Below are 22,364 nucleotides of genomic sequence, written 5' to 3'. Positions count from 1 at the left end.
ACTTGCTTCCTGACCAACAACTTCAAATTAAGCCCTGTTTTAAATTTGAAAAGACATTAGGTCAACTGGCTATCAACCACCACGTTATTCAAGAAGATAGCATATGTAATTGCCAACTTCCTATTTACAATAAATATGTAGATCCTTTTCACCAACATGCTGTTACTGGAGATCTCAATATCATTGAAGACCTAGAATTGCGTGCCCTTAAGCAACTTAGCACCAAATTTCGTCCTACTTTCAGTATTAATAAGCACTTTTGCCTCAAACAATTCAATAATGATCTTGATAAATTTATCATTTTAGCTAGTAATAGATCCAATTTACCTACTACTACTTTTCTTGAATGGAAAGCTGCAATGATTAAAGAATTTCAACTTTTGCATTTCAAGTCGCCTAATTTCAATTCTTTGCACAGTAAAAAGTAAGTAAAACAGAGAATTGAGACTAAAAAAATTTTTAGGGCAGTTTATTTAATTAATTAAAAAATTTTGTAACGCAAAGTTTCAATTGTCTGTTTCAGCGAAATGCGTAATGGAGTTAGCTTGGTTCGATGTTCACTCAGAAATTTCCCTTGAAAAGCCAGAGTAGACCTCAAATTGAGCTAATTTACCATTTTCGCTTTTTAATTTTTAATATGTTTTTTAACTTGTTTCATCAATTGGTTTTTTACTGTGTTTTAATTTTTGCCTTTAACTTGTTCCATCGATTAGTATTTTACTGTGTTTTGTAATTTACATTTTATTTCGCATTTAGCCTAATTTATCACCTCATTCAATTTAATTAGTTTTTTAAAACTGTGTTAAAATTTCCGAAATTATTTAACATATAGTTTTTTATTCGAACTCGTAAAAACTACTGAATATGCATATGTTGGATTTTTCTTGGAGCCACAGCTTTTGGTAACTTTTTGGTGAGCTAACTACAATTTCTCTTCTTATTTACAATTAAATATTTATAAATATAATATCTCCCAAATTTCTGAATTTAAAATAACAAGTTTAAAAAATGTTCAAAAAATATTATTCAAATTGTGTTATCTACCACAAAATAGAGTTTAAATATATCTGAGAACAAAAAATATTACTAGAATGTATTTTGAGTAGGTAATTAAAATTATTAATTTATTGCAGCAGGTTTTTATGGGTGATTATAATTAACATTCCACTTTCAAAAGGCTGTAAAAAATGAACCACTGGTCAAAGTAACCTGAAGCAATGGCAATGTGATGGCGAAAGGAAAAAATAGTTCAAAATTTTATCAATAGGTGATCGTCATAATATGCTAATTAAAAGACGTGACATGCGCATATCAGACTATGACTTGATATTAAACCACATATTAGACTTGATAAAAACATGAAGTACATGCAGTTGATAGTTATTATTTTGTGCTTGAGAAGCTTGTCAGTACTTTGTCAATGAAGAACCGGGTTCTGCTTATGAAGCTTTTTTACAAGAATGAATGTGAATGTGCTTCAGCTGCCCTCAAGATGTTAACTAGCAATGGGTATAAGATAGTCCAGTGTCCTCAATTCTGAGTTTTATAACAGAATCTTGGAGTTGGAAATGGGCTTCTGTCTGTCCACAAAATTTTCCATTCCCACTTCCATCCGAGGAGGGAAATGTATGGCTAAAGTTTGTCGTTTTGACAGGTCAGTAGGAAGAAACTCCTGAACGCGCATAATTTTGAATGGCACTGCAGAATGTTTCGATCTCATGTCAAATGAAACGATCTCTTTGAATTTACGAATCATCTTCACGCAAACTTTTGACAGACATTGGACCACAGAAACGTCTTATACCCATTAATGGTTCCAAATTTCTTCAGGGGAGTTAAAGCACAGTCACTGTTCTTGTAAAAATAGCTTTTCAAGCAGAACCCCATCTTTCACTGACAGATTGATGACGAGCTTCTCAGATGCAGAATAATGGGAACTAAACACAAATATAATACTTAATTGCTGGTATTTGCACAAAACGAAATTTTATCAGTTAAGATGAAGTTTAGGCCTTTCGGCTAATATATGGTGCACATGTCACGTCTTTTAATTAGCATACCATGAAAAATATTGCACCATCCACTGATAAAATTCTGAACTATGTTTTTTACTCCATGTTTTTATTAATAAAAGGTGCGCATGTCATGTCTTTTAACATATTAGGATAAATACAGCACCAATAAAAATTTTAAACTATCATTATTTCTCTTGTCAGACAAATTACCGTTGCTTCGTGCATGTTCAGGTCACTCCGACCAGTAGCTTTATTGTTACAGCCTTTCGAAAGTGGAACTTTTAATTATCAATCACCCTGCATATTAACATTAGAATTACGGAAACGGTTATTTTGATCGAAACCGATATCAAACTTTTTGCATTTTTTGGATTTAACTTTAAAACATTTTAATATATTTTAACTTTTCCTAAATATATTCCAAGATGATTTGATTTAATTTATTTAATTATGGCAAAGTATACAAGAGCTATCTGCCTAAAGGATGGCCCTAACGTGCTAGTCTGCCGAAAGGTAGAGATGCCTTCATGGAAGACCTTCTAAAGAAAATTCACTCACATTCACTTCACACACGGAAAAAATCACGAAAACCTCCATGCAGCCAGCCGGATTGCCAGAAATCATACACAGGTCGAACTACCAGTGTTTTAGCGACTTTGCCGTTTGGCCAACATACAAAGTTGGCAAAACAATTTATATCATCTATTTTAAATTATTATTTTTGTATATAACTGTACAAACCCAGAATTATGGCTAGTGGTCATTTGACTGTTTTTTCTTGTTTAGTAGAAGTCTAACGTGGCTTGGTGTCACTGCATCTTCATGCCATTTGTTTTGGTTTTCTTTTAGTTTTCATGCCAGATACTATTCAACACCTGGTTAGAATGGAAGTAGTAATGTCTCAAATGGGTTTCATGTTTCTTGTCTGTCTAAACTTTTAACAGTTTCTTCGCCTTGTTGTGTGTCACACAGTACTCTTCATTTCACATACAGTTGTTCAAGGCTTCTTAACACTTTTTCTATTTATTGTAACTTTTTTCATTGTATTTTTTTTTTTCTATTAGTCATGTTGACTAGTAGAACTGGAATTAGGACTATTGTAAGAAGAATATCTATCAGAATAAAAAATGGTAAAAACTTCAGAAGAATTATCCGATGACAATTCCGGTTCACAAATTTCTCGTCTAAAATAGAATGAGCTAATATGGAAATTTATTCTATTTCATCTGATGAAGACTGGATTATTCCAACAACAACAAGTAAATACAGTTAATAAAATCACAGTTCTATTATTCCTTCAAAAGGGAAGTACCATAACATTTCACCAACTAAAAAACTAAACTCAGTGGCATAAACAGCCCTAATGGGCCAAGGCCTGCAGTGCCCCAAAATATGCTTTCTTGACCGTGGGCCCCGGGGTGCATAAGCATATATGCCCTGAACAAGTGGTCAGCTGGGTTGCAGGACCCCCAGTATTTAGTTCTCAAGCAAAATTGGTACTCATTTTATTGATCCAATGGATGGAAATCAAGGGATGAAAGGCTGAGTCGATAGCCCAGGGTTCGAACCCTGGACCTGTGGCGCTGCTGCACGATGCACTAGCCACTGCGCCAACAGGCCTCATTTCACTATCTAGTTCACAGGAAGAACAAAACATTCCTTAACCATTTCCATATTGTATTGATTCCATAACAAAATTCTAACAAAAGGAAGTCCAAGAGATTAAGGATTTAGCCTTGAATGAAAATTTAGTCAGCAGCGAGGAAGCAATCATGGTCCAAAAAGACAACAAAGGTGTGGAATAAGCCATAGACCAATGAGAAAATGAAGAAAAATTAGATGTTTTGAAGTCAATCAAAAGATGAAGAAACAGTAAACGATGATATAATGCAGAAAAAGCAAATTACTTCAGCAAATTCACTGGACAAAATGTTTTGAAAGAAGCAGAAGGGCCAATTATTTTTGCAAATAAAAGTTGGTGCGACTTTTCTTGCTCATCTGATATCAGAGCAAGTCCATGAAATTCATCATAGCAAGGAGCACATGATTATGCCTGTCGTTGGAAAGAAACACGAACATCATACAAGTGTCATGACAATTTTGTCCAGTTCCACCCCAGTTTTCAGGGACAGAACCGCACGGGGGTGAGATTGAGGGTCTTCCACTGCTTTTTCCCTACAAGCAATCCACATGAGAGGACTTTTTACTAGCCATTTATTTACAGTGCCCCCATACCACAAAGACCCTATAAATTTACAACATCTATGCCTTCTTTGAGATTCGAATCCGGGCCCTTCAGTATGATAGTCGCAGTCACTAACCACTATCCCATTGGAGTGGCGAAAGAAAAGTAATTGATGGGAGCACCAGTAGTGCATGGAGATGTCTTATCAATGAAAGCAAATTGTGTCATACACAGCAATGCACAGAACTGCAGGCACATCAAAAGTTTGGAAATTTAAATTGGAGCTTGTCGCTTGATGAGGTAAACACCTTCACTGCTCTATTACATGCTTGTGGTGCTTCAGCGGCCAAATGATTTTCTGTTTTGAGTTTATGATCCAAAAATCTTCAGAGGAACAATACCTAGGGACAGATTCTTGAAAATAATGAAATATTTTCACTTTGATCTAAAGTCAACTAGATCAAAAAGATTACTTGATCCAAATGAAATGAATAAAAAATGTACCAAGGCATTATCAAACTATCAACTGGTATTTCAAAATAAAATAACTAGAATTGTACATAAAGAAATGCAGAATGCATTATGGAGACCATAAAATGAAAGGGGCACTCAGTAGGACAAAGGTGAGAATGCTGTATATTGTGTACTGTATTCTTTGCTGAGCTGTTTCCCGTGGTGCAAGGTGCAGTATGCTCTGTGATGGATGTTGTGCTAAAACAGTAGTGTAACAAAGCAAAACCCATACATCCTTAGGCGAAGTTCTGGTGCTCCGCCTACCTTTTCCTGTCCCTGCTCTTGCTTTAGAGATATGGAACACCTTTATCGAGAACGAAAATTACTTATTGTATTAAAAGCCAGATGAAAACATTAAAATTAATAATTAATTGTTCCTTACAAAGGCAATATGTCATTTTATTCCGTACACACTGCTAAAAACCCAGTAAATTCAGCACAAAATTTTGATTGTAAGCTGAAATAAAGTACATAGTAAATGGATACCCTTATTTGAGAAGAGTAGAAAGCAGACGAGTTGAACAAAATTTTGCGGAGCATGCCATTTATTGGTCAACTCAGCTTTATTATAACAACAGAAGAAATGTTACTTCTTCAATTCAATGGTAAATTTTTTTACTTCTTTGACTTTAGTAAAATATTTGAGAAATAAAGGTATTCATTATGACTGCACAGTGAATCGCGCAAAGAGATCCCTTTTTTGCTGAAGAATACAAAAGATTAATTACATTCTAATAAAATTGTCAAACATGATAATATATCTCTCCCATCACATCAAGGAAAAGAGAATAAAAATGTCCTTTTCTTGAATTCATTTCATCCAACTAAGAAGAATAAATGAAATGATGAAAAAAAATGAAGCCATGAGTTTTTGGTCAATCAAATATACAATAGATGTTTTGGATCAAATGCCCCCAAAATATTACATCAAACCTTCAAGTCCATGTTGGCCAGCACATGCGCTTTTTAGTATCTGATTTATCTGCAATAAATGCATCATTTATAAGATTAATACAGATAATACAAACATTAGCGATTGTGATTTTATTTTAGATGTGGCCAAACAGCTACATGAAAATTACACTTCCTCAAAGAACCTTCTTGCTCCCATGAGAAGCCTAAAAGATGTCCTTTCTGCAAATAAGACTGAACAGTGCAAGAAAAATAAGACTGTAAATGTTCAATCAAGGTGCAATAAACATGTTTGGGCTGTACATGGGATGAATTACTAAATTAATCATTTGTATAAACTGCTCAGACCAATAATGTAAGTAATTTTATGCTTTTTTTTTCTTTTAAAAGAAATATTTAGATTGAAAAATTTTTGTAGCATATAAGATTAATATTAATAATTTATACTGTGAAAGAGAAATTGTTGCCATATGAATTGGTAATATTAAAAATAAATTTTTTTTGAAAAATTTTTAACCCTGCAATTAAAATTAATTTAATGAACTAAAGTACAACACATTTTATTGAAAAATTCAAAAATGCTAGATTTCTTCCATTAATTAAGCTAATATAAATGTGACTGCACACCATAGTTAGAGGTAAAGCAAGAAATGCCATAATGCTAATGCTAATTTCCAGACTACATTGATATATCAATGAAAAATGTTTAAAAAAAAACTCTTTCTATTTTATATAAGTAGCTTTTTATTTAATCTCGAAAATATATATAACTTTCCAAAACCATAATTTTTTCTCTTTTGATTTCACAAATATTTCCTTAGGTGGAAAGGAGGTTATACTATAAATAAAAACCATTTTGCAAAACCATGCAATAATGTATAAAATTGGAATGCTTTTAACAGTCATAAATTCAGTTCTTTCAGTTCAAACACAGCATGGTAAGTAACAATTTAAAGGTAATAAATATAACTTACAAATAATAAATGGTATTTGTGTATTAATGCCTGAAATCAACTTACTTAATTTTCTACTGTCAGCAAAAAACTTCGAAAATCTAACTCATAACTTTAAAAACTCATGTGATCATACGGAGAGGACACAGCAAGTAGCATTTACTTTATTTTAGCAGCGGTTATAAATTACTAGGTTCACATTCCAGCATTATCTCATAGCAAAAAATTAATTAAAATAATTTATATTTCTTAAACAACTGCCTTTCCTTTGTATAAACTTTTGAATTCTTCCTTTTCCAATAGATCAGTTTTTCATATAAAAATAGCAGTTTAAATTTTCAGAGATTGTTAATGATAAAGCAGCATAAAATATGTAAAAAATGTAATATGATTGATTCATAAGGGACTAAAAGAATGAATATAATTTTATACAAATATTTCCAAATTATTTATAATAATGTCAATTAATCCACTTTTGACAAATGAAATTTAACTACAAGTGAATTAAATCAGAATCCATATTTTACCACATTAATACACAAGTACTCAGTAACTCAGAAAAGACAAAAAAAAAAAAAAAAAACTGCTTTGTGTTCAGTTATAAGAAAATAAAACATTACCAGAACTTAAGATGCAGAATAACATACCAAACAATTACTAATGGGTGCAAAAAATCTGCATATAAAATGCAATAATTTTTAATAAAAAAATTACCCGAGTTAAAAATTTTTGTATCAGAGATGAGCAACCAGGTAAAATATTTTACTTCTCTAAGTCTATAGGTCTAATGCACTTGAAAGTACTTTACATAAGCTTTTACTATGCAGAATTTAATTGTATAATTTAAATGTTTTAAATTATTTTTGAACTACAAAAATGAGAATTTTAAATAAAAAGAAGTATTAAAAACAGCAATCTAAATGAAACACATCCAATTTCCTTTAGTTAAAAACTAATAAACAAAATAAAATTACATTTAGAAGCCAACATTTTAGTAGAAACTTTCAATGATAGAATACTGATTTATATATTAAATGTTTTAATGACTAGTTTTAATACAAAATCAAGTACTTGTTAAGAAACAAATATTTTTTTAATCTAGAGAACTTCATTTATGTATAAATTATATATATATATATATATATATATAAATTCTGCCCTGAAAAGTTTAGCAGCATATTCAAAACAATTCTAAATTTATTTAACGAACTTTTACGACATTACAGTTCCAAAATAGGCGTAAAGTATTTAAATATTTTAAAACTACAGAAAGTGAACTCCATTTATATGCATATTCTTAATCTTAAGTTTTGTACATTTAGAGTTTTTGTAAAACAGTCTGAATAGGCAAGGCTTACATGCATGAGTAAAACTTTGATTAATTAATAGTTTATATATTTTTATTTCATAAGAGCATGAACAACAGCTTTAGGATTAAGGCTTTTGAGGTCAGTATAAGTTTGTCCAGTACCAACAAAGATAATCGGCTGACCAGTTATGTACGTCATTGATATAGCAGCCCCAACCTAAAAAAGAAATAAAAAAATTATTAAAAAGGAAAATAAAATATCAATTACAGATAAATACACAGAATTTACCTGTCACAACAGGATACCGTGCATAAGGATATTGTTTACGTATATCCATCCTTATAATAAGAAATCAACTCTATCCATACTGATACACTATAACTAACTTGTTTCGAAAGTAATAAGATCAAAGCCAAGGTCACCTACGATTTTATCTACAGGTGCATTTATGCGAAAATGAACAATAGTAATTCCCATAATTTAGTTCTAAATATTTCTGAGCACATACACCAAACCAATAAATAAAATATTGTTATGAAATGCCCAGTTGCCATAAGATAGCTTCCGCCTCAAGCGGGTTTACGGTTGCTAGATTTGATGTGAAATCGCCCATTTGGCGACAAAATTGGTGACATGCCAGACACAGAGGAAGAGCCTTTTATACTGTCTGTTTACCACAAGAACACCTCAAAACAAAATGCTCACAGATGTCTGTTGACATAGAAATGAGCTTTAATCCATTTTTGGAGGAATGTCTAGGAAAAAGGCATTTAAGTTTGCTATCTTGATGCACTTAACAATGAGTTGGCAATATACACTTTTAAGTAAAATCTTCATTATATTGTTATGTCTCTCCCAAGTCCTACCTTCCCCAAAAACAAAATACCAATCACTTTCCTCTGACTCACCTCTGCTTGAAACGCATAAATTCTGTTGTTATAACAGTTGCCACCTCCAGCATACCGGCAACCGCAGTTCTTGAGACAGACGCACATCATGTATTACATCTTCTCAACAGAGGGCAAATTTAAAAAGCAACTTAATCTCAAGCCCAAGTACCAAGGGTACCCAATATCCAATTTCGACTAAGGCATACAATGCTTTATGTTGAGTACTACACTGCTTTAATTATGAAGAACAAAAGCTGCAGTCCAGATTTGCAGATGTTAACAGACAGATCCATACTATAGCAACAGGGATGATTGTGTCAAGCTAAGCCAAAAGGCACTCTATCTCAGATATAAATGCAATTTTACATCATGAATCATAAAAGTGTAGGCCACTTTTGATAAAAGATAATGGCTTCTGACAATTAAATTTGATTAATAGATTTCATTGTTTAGACGCCCACATATTTCATTATTCACGATATAAAAACTGTAGATGAATTTTGTAAAGATAATTGTTCCATCAACTGTTCCCACTAAACTATATGATAAAATATTTTTGTCCTTTTAGTTTATTAATTATTCAGTTTTAAATAAAAGCTTACTTTATTAAATTAAGTCTGAAATACACATTATCAAGGAAATTATTCAGATGAAAACTTATTTTTAACAATGAATAATCCCTCTTACTTCCAGCAATTCCTTTAAATTTTAAATACTAATCAATTATTAAAATCTATTTTTGCATAAAATGCTCTGTTGCTTTTGCAGTCAATGCATAAAGAAAGGGGGAAAACAGCATTTATAAAATGGCAGCAGAATTTCTTTGCATGTAATTCTTTCTAATAAGGATGCATAAATAAAAACAATATTAGAAAAGTCTATAAGGAAGCATGAAAAACAGGATTACTTTTATAATGGCATCGCAGATTCAAATAAAACTTTGGACTTCCAATAAACATCTATGCTACACACAAAGTTATTGTTTTATCCAGTTTTAAACTCAATCCATTTTTTTCTAAAATAATGTATATTTCTGTGGCTTGACATCAGCATGACAACTCTAAAAGCAATATGAGAAACAATTCAACATACCTTATCATCAATGGTATCAAACTTGGTGAGCACTATTCCATCGATGAGGTGAGGGTTATCTTGACTGGAATGGTCAGCCAGGGCACGGTTAAATTTCACTAGCTGGTCTACCGCTTCATTTCCCACTAGAGCTTCACCCACAAAAGCTACCAGATCAGGATTGTTTACTTTGATCAGCTGAGAAACACAATTATCATCATATAAACAAAAAATATGCAGGCAGCTATCAAGCAGAAACAATTTTCTAAGAAAATTTAACTTATTTTTAAAAAAATTAATTGCTCAGAATTTACAAAAATTTACAGAAAATTACATATAACAATGGAAACAGACAAAAATTTTCCACTTACTTTATTCTAACTATTTTCTAACTTTACAAGTTCTCAGTGTAATTTCTGTATGAAATTTCTTTTTACATTTTCCATGTTTCAGGAGTCATTTTTATATAACCTCAATCACACAATGATTACAATGTTCAAGATCCCTTTATTACAGCTTCCTTAACCCAAAACAATACTGTTGATTAACTTGGTGAAAAATTAGGTGCCAATGACTTTGAAAATGCATTCAAAGTTGGCAATGCATTTACAACTGTTTGAAGAGGTTCCAGATAATAAAGTTTTGTTTTCAATTATAATTCTTTCCATCTAACCAGAAATCAAAATACACTTCATACAGTCTAATTTAATCGATTTAAAAAATTTGTTATTACTTTTAATTTGCAGTATTTTATTCCCCATTATGCTAACATCCTGAACTCAAGGATGAATACAATACTTTTTTTTTTTTTTTTTTTTTAATGAGAATAGATAAACTGCTACACATACTTTGGCCAATGCTCGCATCAGAGGTTCATTATCTTGCATTCGACCCGCAGTATCAATAAGTACCACATCAATCTTCATATCTCTGGCTAATAAATTAGAATAATAGGTTTGTCAATAAAAATTGATATTAAAAATACATACTTTATATATCATTTCAAGTCAAAAATAAAAAAATAATGTTGGCAGATAATTTTCTGTTTATTTCAATACAAAAGTATTCAATCTAAGGAATTTCATTATCTCAATAAACTGAATAAGGAATCTTATGAAACATAATTAAAACATTTTAAGCACATAAAATTTATTGGCTGGCAACACTTAATAATAATAGCTTGACATAACATGCCTCTTCCAAAATGTAAATATGGAACTATAGTTGATTATATAAATATGATAGAGAATTAAAGTTTGAAAATGAAATAGCAACATAATTACTGACAAGCATATATTATATGAGCCTTTAGAAGTTTTCCTTTTTATACTAAAGAATACATGTATAAATATGAAATTTTCAGCAGAAACAAGAAAGCTCAACATATAGAATTCACAATGGCACAATCTGTTTAGCAGAAAATTCTGACTTTTACTTATTATAAATGAAAGCTACACTATACCTACAAGAGTAAGATTGATATGGAATTATAGTGCCAATTGTGTGGAATATTAAACCATAGAAAACATGAAAGATGACATGGAATTATAGTTCAAAAATGAAATAGCAATATAATTACGGCAAAACATATATAAGCCTATAGCAGTTTTCTTTTTTATATCAAAGAATATGCACATGCATAAATATGACATTTTCAATAGAAATGAAAACCCCAACACATAAAATTTATGGCATAGTCTCATAAAAGCAGAAATTTCTGCAATATACTGTAGTATCATGATTATCATAAATGAAAGTTGTACACAGTAACTACAAGAGTAGGCAATGATCTAATGGAATACATATTGACAAAGTTTTAGTATGGAGTATTGTAACGCAAAACTAATAGCTGTGAAACTAGAAACAATTTAGTTCAACGATAAGATGGACTCAGTAACTATTCATTCTCAGACTAAGTCCTCATGAATATATAGAGTAAATTATATTCCTTTAAATGACAGAAAATTTCATATAAATAAAAATGCCATTATACACAAGTTAAAAAATTAAATGCAATGATATGCAAGTTTAAACAGTTGCACAACTGATACATTCCAAACTACAATCAATCAGTCAATCAATCAAAGTAACTAACCATAATTGATAGCTTCCATTGCAATTCCAGCTGCATCTTTTCCATATCCTTTCTCATACAGCTGCACCATTTGCAGACCGTTGTGGCTCTCGGGGGGATGAAGGGCATTCAAATGGCGAGTGTGGGTTCGCAACTGTTCCACGGCACCCGCACGGAAAGTATCACAGGCAGCAATAAGAACTCTTAAATCATTCTCGATCAACCAAAATGCAATCTATAAAAAATACACAAACATGCATGTTCATATTCAACATTTAAAAGGCATTTAAAATATTCTCAAAACACCACTTACAAACTGATATTCAAATATTCCAATTCATTACAAGAAAAATAATTACAGGAAAAGATGGACAAATTTGTTAAATTATCCAATATACAGAGGCTGTTCACACATTTTTTAGACGATGTATATTGTATTCACAAAATTAAATTACATAAAATTCTTGTGTTTTAAATGTTCTATTTGACATCCCTTATTCTGAACTATCTTTTGACACTGCAATTTCCAGGATAATAATGCCTTTTGAAGTGGCAGAAGAGGTATTCTATCCCATTCCTCCCAAACAGCTTTTCAGAGTCCTGTTAGGGTTTTGGGACAACGTTTGGATAATGCAGTTTTTAAAAGTCTGAAAGCACATAAATCCATAGATGACACATCGGGAGATTTAATAGAGATATCAGTGAAGGGTATGGCCTTGATACCAGTTTTTTGTTCCGTTTCTTTTAGGAAACTTACAGTGGATTTTGATGCGTGACTGCTAGCTTTGTCTTGATGGAGTCTCACAGATTGATGGCACTGTGGGTAAAGCGATGGTATTTCATTCAGAAAAATTGGTGATAAAATACATTTCTGATAGTATTTGGAGTTAATCTTGACATTTTTTTGCACTCTCTTTATTTTTAACTTGCCATTATAAGAAAAACAATCATTTATCATTATAAGAAAAACAATCATTTTATTGCCAGCAACAATCATTTATCCCTTAGAAAAACTTTCTTTCAATTCTTTGAACCATGTACTTAAATTTTTTTCTCCCCTTTTATGAAAAAAATTGGCTCTTTTTTTGTTACAATCATTTAAATACACCCATGCTTCATCTATTGTGACAATTGTTTTCCATTTTTCTTTGGATAAGTATTTCTCATATAGAATTCTGCAGCGTGTCCTGCGTTGAGCGATATGCTTTGGAAGAAGACGATGCACATTGTGTTTTTTTCGCTTTCTTAAGATTTAAAAATCAACGTTTATCATTTTGTTTACAATGGACACCGAGCATTTTAATGATTTTGCAGCTGTCCTTTGACTAGGGGGATTTTCTTTTAACATTAAACAACATACCTTTGCAATAGTCGAAGATGTCCGTTTTTTCCTTGGATATTTGTTTGGAATTTTTGTCCCACTTGAGGCTCCAATTTGGCGTTTTTTTTTTTTTTTTTTTTTTTCTTTCTTGTTGATGATATTACCTATCGACGCTTTAGATATCACAAAATCATGACTCTTACATCATTTTTGGATAACAGAGTATGCATATTTCTCTTCGGAAAGAGCGTAAATGTAGCCTTCGAACCACTGCTTTGTTAAATTTGCCATTTTGAATAAAAACAAAACTTTCAAGCCACAGGCAATAATTTTGACTTTTAAAAACATAGTACAATTGCAATTACTTCTTTTGCGGCAAAAGATTTTTTATTACCGCTTACCAAAACCGTCTAAAAAATGTGCGAACAGCCTCTGTATAATGCATACATTATAAATGCATTATTTGATTTACTTTTGCAAGATTGGTTGATTTTCCAACTCCATTCACACCACAAAAGACGATGGTGTAAGGACGATGAGATTTCTGAGCTTCCATCACGTCACGCAAGATGTCGATTCGACGTTTGGGGGACAGCAACTGCACGAGGGCATCAACAAGAGTGGCCTTTACAGTTGAAGTTACACCAGTGAATGTACCAAGGACTTTACCTTCCAGTTTGGTTGCCACAGATTCGCATAGTTTGTCAGCAATATCAGCAGCCACATTTTTAGCTAAGATTAAAAAAAAAAAAAAAAAAAATCACTTCATTCTTATAATAATTACACAAAAAATAAAAACTATGCTCCACAGATACATAGATAATATATATTGCAGCAATGATATAAAGAAATATTTTTGTACAAAACAAACAGTAAAGAACTTTAGAAGATGTTGGTTCTTCGAATAATATTACATAATGTGGGGGAGAATTTCTAAAATAAACTGGTATACAGAGGATGTCGGCACACTTTTTTAGACGATTTTGCTTTGCTATAATAAAAAAATATTGACCATTTCAATACTTGTTCTGGACTTAATAACATGGTAATGGCTAATGCCATCAAAAATTATTGTACTTCTTTTAGTATTTCTGAATTCTATTGGTCTGCCTGTCACAGATTAATGGCGGTCAGTGCTGGATTTACGAACACAAGCTATATCTAGGGCCCCCACCTTTAAAAATTGTACTATATTCCGTATTAATAAAAAAAGTCTAATATCCCTGATAAAGAGCCTTCTATCTCAAATAGCTTAGGATCTCATCAAAACTAAATCCAGTCCTGATGGCAGTCATGCCTAGGTCTAGTGTAGGATTAAAAATAATAATAATAATAACATGGTAAGGGGTGATAAAAATTTTCAAAACAGGGCTAAGAGCAATCATTTCAGGAATTAAAATGTTATAATTAACAGCATAAACTTAGTCTTTTAACTAAGTTTATGATTTTAATTGATTTTGTATTTCTGCAAGGTTCAGTTTTTGTGTTATATAAGCAATGCTGAACAAAAAATTCTATTAAAAAGTTACATAAATTCAGAAACTAAAAAATGTTAGGCTAGAGGAGAAAAGACAAAAATTTCCATTAAGAAATGCTGCAAAATTTATCGATAAAAGCTGTTTATTTTTGCTCTTCTATACCCATATAATACATCAAAAACTGAAACTTTGCAATTTGAAAACTTTTAAAGATTTCAGTAGAATATCACTATAAGGCTTTATCAAATTTTTATGAGATTTTGAAAAGCAACATTTTTACAAAATTTTGTTCTGTGAAAAGGTTCATAAAATTTCTGCTGAATTTTATAGAGCAGCATTTCTACAGAGGATTTTAACTACCAGCAGATTTACCAATTAAGTTTACGGGAATTTCTAAACAGTCGTACCAATATTTATATACATTTTTCATAAGAGAAGGGTTGGGAAAAATGCTTCTGTGGAGCATTTTCTATAAGAAATTCACTCTATGTTATATATAGGGAAAGCCATGAAACATTCATTCAAGACAAACTCAGTAGCTACGATTTGAATACAGGCTATAAAGTAACAAAATTAAATTATGTTAATGAGTACAATAATTGTTTAACATAAATGAATCAAAGTAACAGGTTTACATCAACATTGGCAATTTCATTGCTAGATAATGATTTTAATCTGGTAACCTTACTTTCTTCATTGTTAGGTAATAATTCTATTCTGGCAACCTCACTTATTATATAACCCAAGTTAATGAGACAATGGGCTATAGCTCTTGGCCACATGCCCACTGTTTTTTAAATATGTTTTGCTATTTTTTAAAAACTGTGTCCCTTTAAATGACTAAAATAAAAAAAAATAAAAATCCCTGTTTCAGTTTTATTACTATAGGGTGGTTGAAAGCTGGTTGTTTCAACAGTCCTTAAGTGACTACAATTTCTGTCAAAAGGTATAATTTAGTTTTATCATTATTATTCCTTTTACTTGGAACAATAGGATAAAATGTCTGGTTATAGTAATGCACTAGCCAAAGATGTAGTGTCACCCAAAAGAAGCTCAAGCCTCATGCCAACCATAAATGCAATCCCACACTCCTCACCATGATAAAATTCATAGACTTGTTTTAATACTACTGTCAGACAAATAAGATAAGTCACAACAGGTGCAAGTAAAAGCTAAGTCAGCACTTCTGTAGTATCACAGGTGACTGAGGTATTATTGAATTTAGCTAACTGTTAAGCTCTCATCCCCATTTTGAGGAAGAACACCTGAGGCTTTCCCAACCCTATTTCCCTATCACCAGAGCTATCATAATGCACGCATAGCAGCCCCATGCTTTTTTATTTACATTTAATTTCTGCGAGTAGCAATGTGGGCCCAAGCATTCATTTGGCCAGAAGCCATACTGCTGTTTTACACACTGTAACAATGTGAAATTGCAAGCACATACATATATATGCAATTTTAATTTTCATTATTTTGAACTTCATTAAAAAATATTTTCAAGTATATACTTGTACTTCATATACATACAAATACATCATGTATACATAATTATTAAATTAAACATACTAATCATGTGATCCTTGAGTTTATCCAAGATGGGCTGCATATTTTCACGAGTGACATTCTTCTGACCCACGAGGCCTTTGAACATGTTAAACATGCCATATCCTTTTGACTGGCTAAAAAATTTAAGAAAATTATCTTAAAAAACTAAGCAGAAAAAAATATAACATGTAAAAATTGACAAACTAAGTAACGTTTTTTATATGAAATCTTTGATTTTATCTACTTCTACACAGAAAGAAATTGGAAAATTACAATTAATACATCTCATTACTACTTTCACATTTACCATATTTCCCCCCTTTAACAAATGAAAAATATTTACAAATAAGATATTGGTTATTATGAAGCTACAGCAGGAACTACGAGGAAAAATACAAGAGAAATACTGTATATTTTTATGCATTTAGTTGTTACATCCCACTTTCAGCCTCTTGGATATTTCATAGTTCAAAAATGTATGACACTTTTATATAGAAGTATATACTGTAATAACTACATTTTCAAAAGAGGACATTTGTGCTATTATTTTTAAGAAAAAGGGGATATACTTTACAATGAAGATTTTAAGGCTTTGCAAACTGAAATTAAAACATTATCTAAAATATATATGTAATATTTTGTTGGTATGTTGATAGAACTTAGTATAGAGTTGGCTAATCAGCTAGGGAAGACGAAACCAATCACATTTTAGTCATGGTTAAATAAACTTTGCAGGTGACAGCTTGCACCAAATTCAATATAATTTTATTTTTAGATAAAGCAGTTTTGGAGACACAATAGTTTCTTCATACATGATTATGAGTGGAATAGGCACCTTGCAATTTAGCATATGCAGCTTTCATTTCAGATGGCAGAAAAATAAGTAAAGTGAAGTGAGGGCATTGCTTATTCATGCACAGCAACAGGTGAAAAATGAAGTGTATTAAGCAGTTGGAGTTATTTATAATCTTGATTCCTTTGAATTCTGGAAAGCGATTGGGAAAATGTTTACAGCAATGCAGAGAAATTGCAGGGAAATCGTGGCATCAATGATGAAGTATAGATGTCTTGGCTTGTATTAGGATAAAAATTAGGACTTTAACAGGGCTATGCCAATTTGTTTCAATTAAGTTTAATTTAATAAATTTCTGTCATATTTTTATATATCTTACTTCAGAGTTGGAAAGGACAAGATAAGTGTGAATGCACAAATGGGAAAATTCATTATGAACACAAGGCACTTGCTTTCTGTGTTTCAGCCTAGATAGACTGCTACTTGCTGCTTCTCTTTTTATCGCAAAGCTATCCAAAATGTAAATGCTCTGAAAAGGTACGAGTAGTGATCCAATTGGTTTGCGGCCACAAATGTCTACTGAAATAAAAATTAATATTTCATCTGCCTTTACTGCTAAGTTGCTGTTCATTGTGGACTGTTCACATAGAAAACTTAAATATAAGCTAAAACTTACGCCAATCATTTCAGCATAAATTTGTAAGGAATAGATCAAATTTAGTTAAATAATCAATACATAAACCAGCTTATCAGGAGTTAATCATGATTAAATAAAACAAAGTGAAGATCTTATGTGTGTTGTGACATCAAAATCATCAATTACTATTAATAAATCACACTGCTTGGTGATGGTTTCTACTTGTGAAAACTGGTTAATGGCAAAATATGCAAGGACCAAAAATTGTTGACATTTTTTGAAGAAAAAAAGAAAATGCAACAATAACATTTGGTCTACTAAGAGTTGTTCTTGTTACAGGCAGTCTACAGCTGCTAGACTTCTGGACATTCAACAATGTTTTGTGACAGGGCTTAATTTCTAAGATGAGAAGTGCCGGAGCCCTATGGAAGATTATCAGCAAAGAGGAACAAGAGTAAATAAATAAATAAAATGACTATTAAACTCATTAATAATTTAAAAATTAAATAGCTAATTACTATCAAATTAAATAATAGCTATTTAATTAATGTTTATAAATTGTTATTTAATCAATAATTAATATTATATAATTAATTATAATTTAATTGATAATTATATTAGATAATTAATTATTATTTATTGAAATAATTAAATAATTAAAATTAAATAAAATGTAAAGAGATAAATTGAAATTTAATACGCGATTTTTAATATAATTTTATTGTTAAAATAAAATGTGAGATAAAATTTCTACTGAAATTGTTATTCAATTACATGAAAGAAGTGCAGCAGCCTTCTTATTCAGGGCTCCGGTGCGTTCCGGCTAGAATTATGATTTATTACAAAAATTAAGAAGCACCGGAGCCGAAATCCAGTGGGCTCCGGCCCAATTTAAGCTCTGATCGCTCTGATAGAAACTTCCCCAAATTTATTGCTTTTCTTAGAGGGAAAGGTTTCCGCATGCGAGTGAGGGGACTTCACTTGAATGTCTCATGTTCTCATGAGTTTGCATTTCTAGGGAAATAAAGTATTGCAAGGTCTGCTTATTGTTAAACTAAAATGTTAGGAATTCTAAATTTTTTCCCCTTTAAATTGTGGTTTAGTTTTATAAAAAAAGTACCAGATCTCATCTTATTTAGGGCTCCGGTGCACTCGGGCTAAAATTGTAATTTATCTTATAAACTGAAAAGCACCGGAGCCCAATTTAAGCACTGGTTTGTGACATATACTGGTGATTTTATCTATAGTCCTTGTGCTACAACAATAATGAAGGCCCAAGATATACAGCAAGACCCTACTTAACGCAGGGTATACGTTCCATCAAAGTAGAGCGTAATATGAAACAGCGTTAAACGAGGTTATCTCATCATGTAAATAATAGGGTTAGGGGAAGATGGGTAGAAAATTGGTCAGATATTTTGCCATTAAATTTATTAATTATGTTTTTTATGACAATAATTCAGTCTCTTCTGTATTTCCAATTTTCTGCCTTTTTATCAAGAAGGTTCCAATGTAATTTGCATTTTTCTTTTTGCACTCTGTAAGAAGTTGCTGGTAAGTGGATAAGGCATCCATAACACCCCATCTTGCCTTTAAACTCCTGTCAAAATTTGAGCCATGTTTAATAAATTGGTCCATAATTTCTGTTATAATGGTCAAACTGGTTTTTAGAAACGCTGTTGAAAGTTCTTTTTGCTCTTCTTCTGAATCACCACTTTCAATATTTTTGTGTTCTTCTTGGTCTGCTAATTCCTTGAGCTCATCATTAGAAAGACTTGCTGCTGTTTCTGGCACTATTTCTTCGACATCTTCCACATTTACCTCATCTAAACCGGTTTGTTTTGCTAATTCCACTATTTCATTCATATAGAAAGAGTGTCCAGTGTCACCGCCCTTGCTTAGATCTGGCTAAATGTTCTTCCACACCACTTTCAAACATTTTTCTGTTACCTCATTCCAAGAAAGGCTTATGTTTTCTACAGCATTCAGGATAATGTAGTTTTCCCCAAACTCTCTTATTGATTGTTTCTCTTCTCCATCTGTTTTTCCAAACGTCTGTCTAAATGTTTGCCGCAGGCAATAAGCCTTAAAATTTGATAGAACGCCTTGATCCATTTGTTGGATTAAGGCAGTTGTGTTAGGCGGCAAGAAAACCACTTTGACTGGAATGCATGTTATTAAGTCAGATAAATTTGTTGGAAGGCTTGGAGCATTATCAATTAAAAGTAATGCTCTTGATTCAAGTTTTTAAATTTCGCAACAGCATTTAACAGATGGGCAAAAATATTCAGTGAACCAATTCTGGAAAATTGTCATACTTATTCATGGTTTTTCATTAGACTCCCAAAGTACAGGTAAAGTTGATTTGGATATTCCTTTCACTTTTGGGTTTTTGGAATGGTAAACAAGTACAGTCAAAAGTCGTTAATCCGGACTTGTCGGGACTTCGGCGATTCCGGATTATAGATCATCAGTTTAAATCACGTAAGATGGCATGCAGAAATTCTAAAATTAAAAATATGAAACCGTAATTTATGAAATAAAGAACAATTATGATCTAAAGGGTATCAAAACTTGCCGAAAAAAAGCTTAATATTTATTTATTTACTTTATTAAACATTTCTTTCAATGTAAGTTGTTTAAGTTGCTTCATTTTATGTGATAATACTTTCTCTTTAATTCTATAAACAGACATATTTTTTTGTTCACTTACAAAGTTCCGCTGTTCAAGTCCCGTTAATTGCTGTGCCGAGAATACCGACTAACTTGTCAATCAAAATTTTTTCGTTTTCACTAACCTCTCTGTCACATTCTTCATGTCTTTATCCATTTTTTGCAGCAATTCCACTTTTTGTTTGATGGACATCAAAACATACTTTCGTTTTGTACGATCCTTTGGGATCTCCAGAATCGGAAATTCTATTTGACATAATCGAAAGTTCAAGTTTACTTTTATAGTATTGCTCTTACAGTCTGCAAAAAATAATAAGCCGGATCCAATTCGAAAATTAAGGAACAATGCAATCATCAACATTAACTGAAATAGATAATTAGATAATTTTAGCTTATACCGTCCGTTATACATAAAACGCATACGCGAAAACGTATTCTGCGCTTGCGCACACAAAAATGTGCAGTCGTAAGAGGTCTTGCGCGCACGCGTAAACGCCTATGCGCATGTGTCAACGTGGCACATGCGCAGAAAGTTTTTAGCTTTGAGGTCCGGATTATAGATCATTCCGAATTATGGGTGTCCGAATTAACGACTTTCGACTGTAGTGGTTTTAATTTGAAATCTCCGCTTGCATTTCCACCCAGTAGAAGTGTTAAAGCAATCTTTTGCAGCTTTAAATCCTGGTGCACGTTCTTCTTCACGGGATAGAAATGTTCATTTTGGCATTCTTTTCCAAAATAGGCCTGTTTCATCAACATTAAAACCCAATTCTGGAGGATAGTTTCCTCGTTCCATTATTGTCTTTAATGTTGCTGGGAATTCAGCCGCTGCTTTCGTATCACCACTTGCTGCTCCTCCTGTAATATGTATGTTATGAAGATTATTTGCAGTTGCCAATGATAGTATTTTTTCTTTATTCTTAAGAATAGTCCTTATTGTTGAAGTTGCCAAATTCAATGTAGCACCAATTTGAGGTTGATGTTTACTAGTATCTAATCTTCTAATCACTTGCATTTTAGTTTCTAGTGAAATACTTTTTCGTGTTTTTTACTATGACCCACGATAAAACCTAAAAACCATATATCAATCGTTATATTGTATAGATTTATACTTACAATAATGTCAACAAATGTTTGAAACAATAAAAATACGTTCGTATAACACCAGAGGAAAGAAGAAACATAAATAAACTGCTTCGGGTATCTAATGCTGCGTGTAATTTCGGGGAATCCCACAATTCAAATAAAAGAACATTAAACCGAAACAGCGCTAAATAAAACAATGTTAAGCAAAGTCTTGCTGTACTTGTAAGTTTAATTTATGATTATGTGAAATTAAAAATTACCCTTTCTTGAGCTGCTCTTCAATCTCCTCCTCTTCTGATTCTTCCTCACTTTCGGATGTTTCAACTCTTTTCACCGGACCTCGGTATTTTCCAACTTCCTAATATTCACATTTTAAACTAATTAAACAAATTCTAAGCTTAAAAACTAATATCATATTTATATAAATTATTTTTATTACTTCAAATTTATAACAAAAACATGCATATTTTTATTTTATCTCTTTATCAACATACAACAAAAACATACATTTACTTTTTTTGTTTTACTAAAATACCATTAAAAGGTTTCATTTGGTGTGTTAAAAAAATTTAAAGGCATATATGTCAATTTCAGTACTTTCATTCTTACCATTCTGTCACAGAAAGCTTCTTCAGATGTGTCAAAACCATTAGTCTCTGGTACACCATTCTCCCCTTTCTTGCTGAAGTCCAAAACACTAGCTTCTTGCATAGAGCCAGCACCATCCCATTTGCGTGGTTTCTTTGATTTATCTTTTGGAGCAGGGCTTTTTCTGCAAATAAAAAGGAAACGAAAGTTGTTTTGAAAACACTAAATTATCTAATTATAATTTTTTATTATCTTTATGAAAACACACCATAATATTCAGTTAATTGTAACACATACAACTTCATTGCACTCACAAG

The 22,364-nt window shown here is 31.7% G+C and overlaps 1 protein-coding gene across 1 annotated transcript in view; it reads right to left on the bottom strand.

The window, feature by feature from the left end:
• Nucleotides 1-6,345: 6,345 nt before the first annotated feature.
• The window catches only part of SrpRalpha (signal recognition particle receptor alpha), a 28,592-nt gene continuing 12,573 nt past the window's right edge, over nt 6,346-22,364 (bottom strand). Inside the window, exons 6-13 of the mRNA XM_035373301.2 lie at nt 22,069-22,231; nt 21,720-21,817; nt 16,292-16,404; nt 13,717-13,976; nt 11,945-12,158; nt 10,698-10,783; nt 9,871-10,047; nt 6,346-8,104 (exon numbers count right to left, since the gene is read on the bottom strand). Coding sequence (XP_035229192.2) covers nt 7,979-8,104; nt 9,871-10,047; nt 10,698-10,783; nt 11,945-12,158; nt 13,717-13,976; nt 16,292-16,404; nt 21,720-21,817; nt 22,069-22,231 — 1,237 coding nt within the window. The 3' untranslated portion in view covers nt 6,346-7,978. The remainder of the gene's footprint in view (nt 8,105-9,870; nt 10,048-10,697; nt 10,784-11,944; nt 12,159-13,716; nt 13,977-16,291; nt 16,405-21,719; nt 21,818-22,068; nt 22,232-22,364) is intronic.

Source organism: Stegodyphus dumicola, chromosome 1 (assembly GCF_044657685.1).
Source record: "Stegodyphus dumicola isolate Sdum_Otavi_A_Nest chromosome 1, ASM4465768v1".
NCBI lineage: Eukaryota > Metazoa > Arthropoda > Arachnida > Araneae > Eresidae > Stegodyphus > Stegodyphus dumicola.
This window is presented reverse-complemented; position numbering and strand designations above follow the sequence as displayed.